A 12,758-nucleotide genomic window follows, 5' to 3' on the forward strand; every position below is an offset into this window, starting at 1 on the left:
AGTAGCAGCAGCTTCAACTGATGCTTAACAAGGAGTCATATTTTAATTAATTGCCTCTGAGAGCTGGCAGTAATTTGTTATGATCTCTTAGGCTCTGATGATCAAGCAAACCTGAGTGGCAAGACTATCCACTGAAATAACTGCAAGTCAGTGAGCTTTTGGTCATGCTCAAGAGGAATGAATTATTGACACATGGGTTCATACATTTGTGTGGATTTTATGGAGACATAAATACAGTGCCTTTTAAAATTCAGTAATTGAGACCAAGGGCCTAATTGCTCTAGATGATTAGTACTTCCTATGCTAGTGAAATAGTTCAGGGAAGCATCAGCTCTAGTATTTGTCATGATTTAACTACATGAACTGTGGAATCGACAAGCAACTTAAACATCATGTGCTTTACAGTTATTTGGCTGCTATATTTGTATATTCTCACAACTGACTCTTTGTAAGCTTTTTTATTTAGGTAAGCTCACTGAAAGAGAGTGAGAGAAGTCAAAATGCAGGCCTAGACAAATTCATACTTACAAAGTTTATCCTGGTTGACTCAAAATCTGGGTGCATTTGTTTTAAGTGCTCTTACTTACTGAATTTTAGGTAGTTTTATCTTTACACTAAATTCTACACTTCTGTCCTGCTGTCAGATTTTATAAGGCATGTGCAGGTGAATTCATAAGAAACTGATTTCATAAAAAAGCATTTAATTTCTGTGCAGCTGCATTGTATGCAGCATGGCTGGACATCACAAGGAGAAAGATTTTATTGTAAATCGCAAATGAATTTGCAACAGTATTGCAAGAGTCCGTATCATTCAAAAAATAATATTGGAGTCCCATTTGGAATGACAGTCAGTCCTGGTCTAGAAGAGAAACAATATTGTCTTATTTGAATTTCAAATTGACTGATTTGTGACACATATGAGAAGTTTGTTTGGTAGTTGGTAGCAGGGTATTTGGCTGTGACCAGTGCTGTTTGGATTTGCTTTTCTTCAGGTCCAAACTAACAAATCTAACAGAAATACTTAATATGTACATTATGTATGGTTTATGTGTCTATATTTATGTCAGAATGTAAGCTTTACAATTTTTTTGGTGGTTTATTCAAACCCTAAATAGTTCACAGACTGTTTCAAAAGGATGTGTTATTTTTCACTATCAGAAAGGTAGGTCTCACCAGTGATTGCAAAGGATAAACTAGATACTTTCTAGGAGAGTGGCATTTATTTCTTGGATGTGCAGTTATTTTGTGTTTTTCTTTTAAAAAATATTAGTGATATTTAGACCTTTCTGTATGACAAGGGTGCTAGTGGTAGAATAAGAATATTGGATTTTAATAGGAGCAATAATGTCTGCAGCCTTGTATAAAATAGTGACATATAATATGACACAAATGATTACGTTCTTCTTACATTACCAACCAACTTGCCACTAAATATTGTAGTAAATAAGCCTTTAGTAGTGATTACTAAGCCTATGGTAAAGTCTGTACAACACTTCATTTTTATCTTGCTTAGACTTGTCCAGGTCATTAAGTTATCATAAACTGTTGCGTGCCTCTTGTTTACACCTCTTTTTTAGGAAAATACATTGACCACTAGAGTTCTGCTTGTAAGTCCTTATTTTAAAAGTGAAATAATCATAGAAGTACTGTGTGAGTGATTTTTGCATTTACTTAGCTGGAAAAGCAAGTATGTTTGTTATTTATGCCCCTCGTGACCTACACCCTCCTTCCTATGTAGACATGCTCTATTACCAGGTTCTTGTGAGCTAGCTACACTGCTGGCATTTCAGGTGCACACACTAAAGTAGTATATATCTGTCATGAAAAAAAACTCTTAGTGTTGGAAAAGAAATACTATATAAACATTGTTAGTGGCTTAAGGCAAGGATATGGCCTCAATTTTGCCTGGGCCACTGGAAATATATTGAATTCAGACCATGTTTTTATAAAGTAACACATCAGCAAAGCATTGAGCGGTACTTTGACGCAGATTATCTTCATTTTATACTCTGTGCAATCTGAAAAAAAAAAAAAAAAAGGAAAAAAAGACAGTATTCTTTCCCTGCAGTACTTCAGGGGCTAACCCCAAATTGTGGCTGAACTCCTACTGATCTCCTATTGCAGGGGTGGATCACAGTGTAACACTCCCAAGGAAAAAGATAAATCTAGAGAGAATTGTTCTTTTGGTGTGGAATTTCACAGACATATATTTCACCCTTTGCGTAACTAACCAAAACTTCTCTTATGCTTGAAATTTCAGAAGGGGAAAATGTTTTAACCATCCACTTTAAATATAACTGTTGTTTCAGTGTGTTGATACTTTTATCAATAAAGAAAGTAAAGCAAGATCTTTGGTTAGGGCCCTTGCCAGCTATTTTAGAAACAAGGAAGTAAATATCTCTTAAAAGGTAACACTTTTTTGATGCTCACCATCTCCTGGTCATTTTACTTGCCCAGCAGGTTCCAAATAATTTCATACATGGGCTGAAGGGAAAAGTATTAATTCCTGCATTTAAACTACTTGTCAGCAAATCAGATTCACTTCTGATAAAACTGTCTGATCTAACATGTTGAGCAATGTTAAGAATCTCTGAATATGCCAGAAAGTTTGGGTCCTAAATATCCAATAAGAGTTTTATTGTTTTACTTAGTAGTATTAGGGGATATTACACATGATTTCCTGATGAAGTGTTATGACAGGCAGAACTAATGGCTACATAAATGCAAATGCATTTTTCAGTTTTAATCTCATACCTCACAATATCCTGTTGTAAAAGAAAACATATTTTCATTAAGTTAGAAGGCAAAAAAAAGACTTCACTGAAAGACTTCACTTGCAGCATTTAGACGTTGCTTGACAGTATCATGTTCTTACCCCACAATAGTGAAGTGTGAATGGTCAAGGTAAGGCTGACTGTAGGATTTAAAGTATAATTTATGTGGAAAATGATGTTGTTTTCATATCTGGCTTCTGGTGATGCAGTGAAAAAAATTCCCACAATTTATTTGTATAGCTTATATTTCTGAGAATTTTACTGACAAATATGTAAAGGTAAATCTGACATATTGTCATATTGTGAGGAAGGACCTCTTAGTTCATGATTGGTTTTTTGTTCTAGAGCAAGATTTGTAGTAACTGTGCAGCTTTTCCAACTCTGACTTGCTTATGGTAAAACTGGTTTAATGACAAATATTGATTTCTTTTATATAATTTTTTAAACAAATCCCTATTTTACTAAGTGATGATTCAAGTGTATCAGTACTTGTATCTGACAAAATTAAGTAGCTGGGGTATTATTAGTGAATTTACCTTTGTGGAAGTTGTTGCTTCCATCAGTGAAAAAGGGAGAAAGATGAGGGAGTGGGCAGCTTGAACTGTGACAAATAATGTGAATTATCATTCTTAGCTGCGTATCTGCAAAAAAGGAGGCTGGATCCTTGTTAACAAGGTAAACAAAATATATTTAAAGTGTTGTATTTTGAATCCATAATGTTGTTTTCTCCAGTATGAGATTAATTTTCTGGGTAATAGTTATGGAAACAGGACCTGGCAGCAACCAGCTGATAGTAGTTTCTTAAATCTAGAAGTCTGCATGATTTCAAATTATACCATAGCCTTTATGACCTTTGTTCAGAAAGTTATAATCAGGCAGAAGAGTGGGTCTGTTTCATGAATAGCAAGTGGCTGTTCGTGTCAGTGGAAGAAAGTGGCAACGGAGATTTATATAATAAAAAAAGTCATCAGACAACTAATTGACAGTGTGACACATTGCGAAGAGCCTAAACAGGTCAAAGTGAAAGTTTGAAATTTGTCATTCTGCAGTGCAGAACAAAAGGAGGACAAGAAACATGTTGAAATGGAAGAAAGTGGGTGACAGAATATATTAATAGGACATTTGAAGAAAAGAAAATCATGGTTTATTGTGTTATCAGAAACAGTGGCTGGAATTACCTTTGATACCTTGCCCCTTGATATATCAAATTTTAGATGTGGATACGTAAACCATGCTGCATTTCACCTCATCTAGTTCTAGAAGGTGGACTCAGGCTCTAAGTGTACATTTTAAGTATCTGGCTTCCAGTTTGAGAATGTGTGTAGAGAAACCAGATCACTCTAGCTTTATTGATCTACTAGTAGCAACCCTTGGTAACCAAGGATGTCTGCGTAGGCTTATTTTCCATACTACTGACTCCTACCTTTTCATGTGTAATGAATATGCATATATATGTATATGTTCATGTGTTTAGTTTAGAAATCTGTTTCATTTTTTTGATATTTCAATATTTCATTTAACTCATTTTTTTTCCCCTTTCTTTTCCTTTTTGATGTTAAATCATCTGTTCTATTACAGACGGTCTTCTCCATGTCTTGATCATGACAACAGCAGGTGAACTTATGCATAATTTCTATAATACATGGCACTTCTCACCCACCCTGTTCATTTTCCTCCTTCACCTCACTTCAGGATGCTTTAGTGTTTTGATAATGCATGTTAGCCAAGAGAAAAAGAGACTAGCAGTAATTACTGCTACACATGGCCATAGTATCTGTACCAGCAGTTACACATGGCCATATTTATCTGCTTAGACAGCAAGTCATCTGCTGTGTTCTCTGTAAGAAAAAAATACTGGATGCATAAGTCTACTATGAAGACTCTTAACAAAGCTCCTTATAGATTTCTAGGTAGTCTGAGCCATTGATTTTATTAACAAGACATTTTCTCTGTTGGTGGCATGGTTAATATTATTGAAAGGAAGGACTGCGCCTCTCCGCCCACTAATCTAACCCAAACCATTGCAGAGAGGCTGCTTTAGCTGTTACATTGCTTAGGGAGGCTTTTATACCCCTTATCTATATAAAAAATAATACAGATGCAGTCCCTAAGCCATATTTTCCAAATTGTGCCACCCTATTAAAACTAGCAAAATAACAGCAGAGACCCAGTATATTTATTTTTTCATTCCAGATGCATTTTTTGTGTGACCTCAGTTAATCAGTGGTTGAATCACTGGCACATTGTGTCACCTGAAGCAGTACCTACCCAGTGGAAGGAGATGACCTTCACTTGGCAAACTGTTTATTGGCACAGTGCCTTTTCATCTCCTTTAACAGAACTGTATAAAGGTGAAAATCTTCTTAAATGTTCATCTTAAATGTAAAATTATTAAATAAAAACTTAAACTACAAACCCATATTTTTAGGTCATGTCACACAATCTCCCTTTAGTTGACTAGTGCAGTGAAGACAATGTTACCAGAAGTTAATATTCTAGTGGTTTCCTGTGTAGGATCATGTTTTTTGTCCTCCTGGAATGTGTATTTTGCCTTGTTGATGTATGGCATAGTTGCAGCCTAATGGAAAGCACACTGAGATTGTTGAATGACTTGCTGTTGACTTCAGCAGGATCTGGATCAAGGCACTGTTTCTTAATTTTAGACCTTGTCAGTTTTCCTCTCCAGCTGAACACTTTACAATGGCTGAAGCACCCTGATTGTTTCTACTTCTTCACTCTGTGACTAACACTGAATTGCTGCTATCTCCTTGTTTCCCAGTTTCTTTTAAAAATTAAGATAATATATGCAGAAAAGTTCTTAAATGTGTCTATGATGGATGTGCTCTAGTTAGAACTTTTTCTTGCTCCCTGCTACCTGATGAGAGCATGTGTGCCTGCCTAGCTGTTCTGAAAAGATAATTGCACCCAAACTGAGCGTATGAAAGTGATGGTGTATTGAGTTGGCCTACTCTGGGTTTGTGTGTTCACAGAACTATTGCCTGTTCTAGAAAGGCAATTCACAAAGATGCTGGGTTTGCATGGCTCCTCAAATGATTCTACAGAATAAGACGTGTGTTAGAGTGCTAACATGCTTGCATTCACAGCCACCTGACACTGTGACTATTCTACGAAGCTATTTACGTGACACTGATTCTTCACAAATCATAGAATTGTAGAATGATTTGGTTTTGAAAGGACCTTAAGATCATCTAGTTCTAACCGGGGCACCTCACCCTAGACCATGTCACCCAAGGCTCTCTCTACCTGGCACACAATAAATCACACAATAAGTATCACACAATAAGTACCTGTTTTCACACCACCCTCCCTACTGCTGACGTGTTCAGTTTTTAGTTTATTTGTTCAACCTGATATTATCTTTCAAATGAGCACAGATACAGAATAAAACCAAGTTAATTCTGCATGAATAAAATCAACAAAATAAATAACTTGGGCTCAGACCTGAAATGCAGCTATTTCATGAAACACACCACAACATTTTGTCCTTGTAAGGTGGATAGATCTAGTGCATACATATTGTCTGTGTTTTGTTTGAGTGGAACCATTTTCTCTGCTCTCTGTAGAAGGCATGGAAGCAGCCTGAAAGATTTAGGGGCCTTCTGTATATGCCCTATATATAGCCAAGGTTATTTGATGTAGTTACCTTTCATATGGCAAGTATGTAGTTTTCAATTGCTCTAGAATTGAAAAGAATTAAAAATCCTCTGTAATGTATGAGTAAATTTTGCTAAATTAGAGGAGATTGGATAATGCTTGATCTACCTGCTAACCATGAGTTTAACAGAAGCATGTATAGACTCACCTGCAGTCTCTAACTTTTTCCTAGAAAAGAATTGCTTTAGTTATTTATATTTTTCTTGAAAAGAAAAGGAAAAAGAAAAACGAGAAAAGAGAAAAGAAAAGAAAAGGGAAAAGAAAAGAAGAGAAAAGAAGAAAAGAGAAAAAAGAAAAAAGAAAAGAAAAAAGAAAAGAAAAGAAAAGAGAAAGAAAAGAAAAAAAGAAAGAAAAGAAAAAGGAAAGGAAAGAAAAAGTGAAGTGTTGTTAAGCCCAACTGGCAACCCAGAACCATGCAGCCACTCGCTCAGTCCCCCTTTCCTCCCCTACTCCCGGAGGGATGGGGAGGAAAATCGAAGGAATGTAACTCCCACGAATTGATATAAGAACAGTCCAGTAACTAAGGTATAACACAAATCACTACTGCTACCACCAATAATAATAATGACAAGGGAAATAACAAGGGAAGAGAATACAACAGCTCATCACCTGCCAACCGATACCCAGCTGACCGAGCAGTGATCTAGCCCTGCCAGGTAACTACCCCCAGTTTATATACTGTGCATGACGTGCTGTGGTATGGAATACCTCTTTGGCTAGTTTGGGTCAGGTGTCCTGTCTCTGCTACCTCCTGGCTTCCCCTCCTCCCTGGCAGAGCATGAGACTGAGAAAGTCCTTGGTCAGAGTAAACATTACTGAGCAACAACTAAAAATGTCAGTGTTATCAGTGTTGTTCTCAGGCTGAGAGTCAAAAACACAGCACTGCATCAGCTACTAAGACTGAGAAAAATGACTGCTACTGCTGAACCCAGGACAGTATCCACCCCTTATTCCATACCATTCATGTCATGCTCAGGTCTCACATTTTCCAGTGTACCATCACTCTTGTCTCATATATATATATATATATATATACACATCCATACGCACACAAAGAGAGAGAGATATCATTCTTTAGTGCATTCTGATCCCTATAAAGCTGGCGAGTTCATCTGGTCCATGATGTCAGGCTTCATCTCTTGTAACAGTCTTTCAGAGCAGGAGAGGCTGTGTGCAGTGCTGGATTGTTGCTGATGATACCACAGAATTTGTTTAGTTTCATCAAAGTACATTCTTTGTTGGGATGATGGTCGGCGGAAGTCAAGGGACAGTCACTGGTAACCTGAAGGTATCTAGTTGGTGGGCTATAAAAGTGCTACATAGCAGGCAACAGCATATAATTGAGTTCATTGGCTGTTATCCCCTAAAATCAAATCTCCCTGAGGTACACATTGGATTTCCCCATCTTCCCTCATTACCCACCAAGTATGTCCAGGTCCCTGAGCAAAAGCAATCCCATGAGTGGGTTTGCCTTTACCTGAAGCAGGAATAACCCAGACTGGCTTCCCCAGAAAATTCTTTATGTACACCACAGGAACTTTATCCCCTTCTACAGTATGTACAAGTTCTGCCTGGGCTGGGCCAGCCCTGTTGGCAGATCCTCTGGTGTTGACCAACCAGGTGGCTTTTTGTAAATGTATATCCCAATGTTTCAAAGTCCCACCACCCATTGCTCTCAGTGTAGTTTTTAACAGCCCATTGTACTGTTCAATTTTCCCAGAGGCTGGTGAAAAGAAGAAAGAGAAGAGAGAAGAGAGAAGAGAGAAAAGAGAAGAGAAGAGAAGAGAAGAGAAGAGAAGAGAAGAGAAGAGAAGAGAAGAGAAGAGAAGAGAAGAGAAGAGAAGAGAAGAGAGGAAGAAAAAAGAAAAAGGAAAAAAAGAAAAGAGAAAAGAAAAGAAAAAAGGAATCCTGATTTACCCCTCATTTTCTTTAAAAGAGTGCTGAGAAAGATCATCGTGGTGTTGCCCTGGTTTCCCTTGACATACAAATTCTGACTTTGCTGCTTGAATTAATAATCTGCTTTGATTTTGAACCATCACTTAATTGAAATTTAAGTTCTTGCCGTGGGCTGCCAAGATAAGCCGAAATCAGTGGTAAAGAAGGATGCTTCCAGTATATATAGTTATTACAGGAAGGACATTTAGAACATATTCTGAAATGGACTTTTGCTGATGGAAAGTACACGTTATTTTGATGCATTGCTTGATCAGTCAGTTCAGTTATTTTGTCCACCTTTGTATTAAAGGGCTCACAAGAATGATTTCCTACTTATCAACTGTCCAAATGTTTTCTCCTGTTTGTATTTTTTTCCCTCTTCTCAGTTTTCCTTCATTTCTCCCAACCATTTAGTCTCTGCTAAGGTTTTCTTTCCCCTATTAAAATATCTTTAACCTCATTTGACAATGGTAGCTATTATATCTACATGGAGTTCGTGTAAGTTATTTTAGTTTCTTTTAGATTTTCTTTTTTTTATATATTTTAAATATTATAATAAATTATCATAAAAGTATGTAAGGAACATTTAGCAGCCTAATACTTTTAGGGTTCCCTCTTTCTTCTCCTCTCCTAGTGATAACCTGCAAGAGCTTTCTGATTCCCTTTAATCCCTTTAATTTTTTTATTTTTTTTTTCCTCTTGAACTATTCACAGCCATTTGCATTTCTCTTTAATGAGCCCTCTCCCTTTCATTCTTTGTACATAGTTGTTGGCATTGCTTTTAGTAGCTCTTCCTGCGATTAGAACACCTGGAATGATCCATGTATCCTACTTAGGCAAAAGTCACTTTTTTGCACAAGAAAGTTGGCATTAGCAGAGGGTGCCCAGTGCCACTGGCAGAAGGAGGCTCTTCAGGAAGTTTGAAATCAGAGCAGGGAAGACCAATGCAAAGATTGAACGGGTACTTCTCGGGGATGGTAAAGCAAAGCACTGGCTCTCTGCATGCAGCACGCAACAAAGCTTCAGGGAGTTTGTATGATTTTAGGGTTATTCATATGCTAGAATTAGGTGTTATTGTCTTTTGACCATTGAAGTTTATTGTGATAATGTGCCACTTCCCAGAGTGATGCCTTGATCTACTAGTTATTCCTGCTAGTTTTGTCTGTTCATTTGAGCACAATCTCTTCCTATTACAGCCTTGTCACTTAACAACATCTGGCCAAAGAAACGTTAGGGAGAGGAAAAATAATGCGTGTGTGCATGGGCAACAAAATGATTAATGAGCATTTTACTTTTCCTCTGTATTATTAATTTTTTACTTTTCTAAATACACATTTCAGACATAATGTTTTATGTCATGTGTTGGTTTTGTATAGATTATTTGCATGTTGATATACACAGTTCTTCAAAAGGCCAAAGCTTTCCTAGTCCTGGAGCAGTAATGCCATAATCAAAATGCCCTGTTGTGCAGCAGATAGGCAGAAAAAGAGTCTGCTATGATTCAGAAAATTCTTTATTACAAATTATTTGCCTGACCCTATTGTATAGCAGTCAGTATGTGAAATGTGCTTATTAAAAAAAAAAAAAAAAAGGGAAGAAGAAATTGGATTAGATAAGTGGATGAAAAAAGGAATGTGGCAAATGGCTGTGAAATAAACAGGGTGGTATGGTGAAAAAGAACATACTTTTATAAGTCTGTCAGCTTTACAAGTCCTCTATCAATGTACTGTTCTTTCAGACTTTTATTCCATGGTTCTGGAGCTGAGGAATTTTGTCCTTCAGTTTCTTTCCTTTGCAGTAATTCATGCTAGTTGTCTAAAATTCGGGGTTTTTTGAAATTTCATAGTATATAGCTGGTTTTGTCAACTGTGTTCTCCATATCTCGTGTGGCAATTGGCACTAATCTTTCTGTGCTGTCCCCACAGAATTCTGTGTTTGTCTGGATTTGCTGTCCAGCAGTTGAAGAAGTCACAAAGCCCTTTAGGAGTCCCCCATTTCATCTGAGGGTCTATTTCTGTGATACAGCACAAATCTATTTTTTGGTGTTTACTGTGGTGAACACTTCTGTTTGCTAGATTGTGTCCCATTATTTAGTAAATACAATGGACCTTCCTTAGGATAGATACAGCTGGTTTTACCCTGAATAATAACGCCCTGCTATTTTTATTCTGTTTTCTTGATGTCCACTTTCCAGTGATACTTACCTTGGCCTGTTTTTCCACTCTTTGGAGCTATGCTTGGTTTCAGCAATCGATTACCGATAGATGTTGTGATAGATTGACGGACAGACCCACCAGCGCATTCAGTAAACTTGAGCTGAAGGAAAGAGTTGGAACTTTAAGGCCTGAAAACACACAGCTATCCTTCTGCATCTCGAGTGCTTGCTAGAGACAAATGCCACCCTCCTTTTTTAGTTGATCTGTATTAGATCCTGAGTTTTACAGGTGTGAGAACACAGGATAAGACTGTGTGTATGAGGTGAGCTACAAGTTTGTTACAGATAGTCAAAATCAAAGAGTACTCCTGCTTCTTTAGCTTTTATATTGGTTTTATGGCACAAGCTGGTTATCTTAATTGTTGAAGTGGGTAAGGTGTGCTTTATGAGACGGCATCACTATTTCAGCACTCTGCTTATCTCTTAGTCTGGAAGGAAATCACTACAAGGAGAAAAAGGATTGTATTAAAAGCAATGGAACCCATTATTGTGCTCAGATAGGGGGATTATTTGATTTGGACCCTTACCTTTTGTGTCTGTGTATTCTTCTAGCAGTTAACCATGGTTTTGGCATTGCTGAAACACATGGGGAAATAGCTAAGGAGGACATGAGACAGATAGATGACCTACAGTAATATTTCAGTGATGGGCGGCAAAAGAAGGCTATTCAGTTGTTAAAGTATGCAATCTTGAGTAGTATGTCAATAATGAAAATAACTGAATCATAAAAATTGTATTCATGACAACTTACACAATGAAAAATGTGAATGCTAATTTAATTCAGTAAGTGCACTTGTTAGGTTTGGGTAATTGTGGGGGTGTTTTTTCTCTTGCTGCTAGTATTAGCATCAAAATGTGAAACTCTTCTTCCAGCACTCAGTGTTCATAACTACCTCTAAATGCATCCATCATAATAGAGACTTGGACTGATTCTCCAAAATGTAATTCAGAACCGCTTTGATAAAGCTACAGTATTATTGCAACAATTGAGCATTTAGTATCTCTTAAGCTCTTCTTTCATCTGTGCTTTAGTATGTATAAAGTGTGTGTTTTGTGAAGGAAGCTTCCAAGCTCTCAGATAATCCCCAGAGAATCAAAGCTGTAAAATGGTTTCATTTTCTTCCCCCCCCTCCCCCCCCCCCCTTGTTAAAACCACAGAAACACCAACCTCTAAGGAATGAGATAAAGGTTGTACTACCCAGACTTTTACACTAAACAAAACCTAGAGGTATATGAATGGCAGTAGAATAGGAGACTGCATGCGTGAGAAAGACTGGCATCCATGGTGCATGGTGTGCTTCTGACTGGCGCTTGTGGCTCCTTTCCATCACCCATTTTTCTGATTTGCATGGTGTGTTGAGTGTTGTGTTTTTACAGCATGTGAAATTACTTGTAGCTGTGTGGACAAGAAATGGATGCAATGTTTGTTGCACAGAACAGTCAAGGGAACAGTGGAAAAATACCTGTATTTGTTACTCATGTTATAAGGGCTTTTCTCTATTGCAGGTTCTTCAGTAGCATTTCTGCGACTCCTAATGTGATGATTCTATTTTAGTGGCTAGAAGTAGGCCTGGTACCATTCTGTCTTATCTACTCTTATTTTCACTTCCAGCAAACTGGCATTCCCATCCCACATCAGGCATGATCCTAAGTCATAAATCAGCTAAAAAAAAATAATAAAAGAAATAGAAGTAGTTCTACACCTTTCCCAAGAATGTCCCAAGCCTTTGTAACAAACCTGTCAAAATATACCTGTTGGTTATATATGGCACTATTAAAAGTTCAGGACAAAAGAAATTTCATGAAATGTTTTTCTCCCTTTTAAAGAAAAAGAAAGAAATAAGAGAGCTCTCTAAAGATAGTTTTCTGCATCTGTAAGTTTTCCACTGGGGCATTATATTGCTGTGGAAAGTAATGCAGAAAGGCAAAAATCCATAAATGAACTTCTTATATAGCGACTGCAGGTATTGTCATGTCACCAGAATCCCACATTTTCCCTCAAACAGTAAGGATGTGTTGGGTTTTTACATAAATAGGTGCTAGCTCCACTCATGTAATATGAATTGTATCCACATGCTCCGTAATGAATTTTTCTTTTAAATCCAAACCCATTTTTTGTTAGAAATTATAGTTTAGCAAATAACTAGAAGATCATATAG

At 37.2% G+C, this 12,758-nt stretch overlaps 2 protein-coding genes across 16 annotated transcripts in view; one reads left to right on the forward strand and one right to left on the reverse strand.

Annotated features, from left to right (window-relative positions):
* NEUROG2 (neurogenin 2) overlaps positions 1 to 12,758 on the reverse strand; it is a 456,819-nt gene that overhangs the window by 387,452 nt on the left and 56,609 nt on the right. The window lies entirely within an intron of this gene.
* ANK2 (ankyrin 2) overlaps positions 1 to 12,758 on the forward strand; it is a 372,658-nt gene that overhangs the window by 314,583 nt on the left and 45,317 nt on the right. For 7 of the 15 annotated variants that reach the window (XM_061343843.1, XM_061343845.1, XM_061343842.1 and 4 more), the window contains 2 exons: positions 3,408 to 3,449; positions 4,353 to 4,388. The exons of 6 other annotated variants lie outside the window; for them this stretch is intronic. In XM_061343843.1, the coding sequence (XP_061199827.1) occupies positions 3,408 to 3,449; positions 4,353 to 4,388 (78 nt within the window). The remainder of the gene's footprint in view (positions 1 to 3,407; positions 3,450 to 4,352; positions 4,389 to 12,758) is intronic. 2 more of the 15 variants (XM_061343850.1, XM_061343855.1) reach the window with 1 other exon arrangement.

Source organism: Neopsephotus bourkii, unplaced genomic scaffold, assembly GCF_033783945.1.
Source record: "Neopsephotus bourkii isolate Nb327-2 ecotype Australia unplaced genomic scaffold, CSIRO-AGI_Nbou_v1 NB_1827, whole genome shotgun sequence".
Classification (NCBI taxonomy): Eukaryota; Metazoa; Chordata; class Aves; order Psittaciformes; family Psittacidae; genus Neopsephotus; species Neopsephotus bourkii.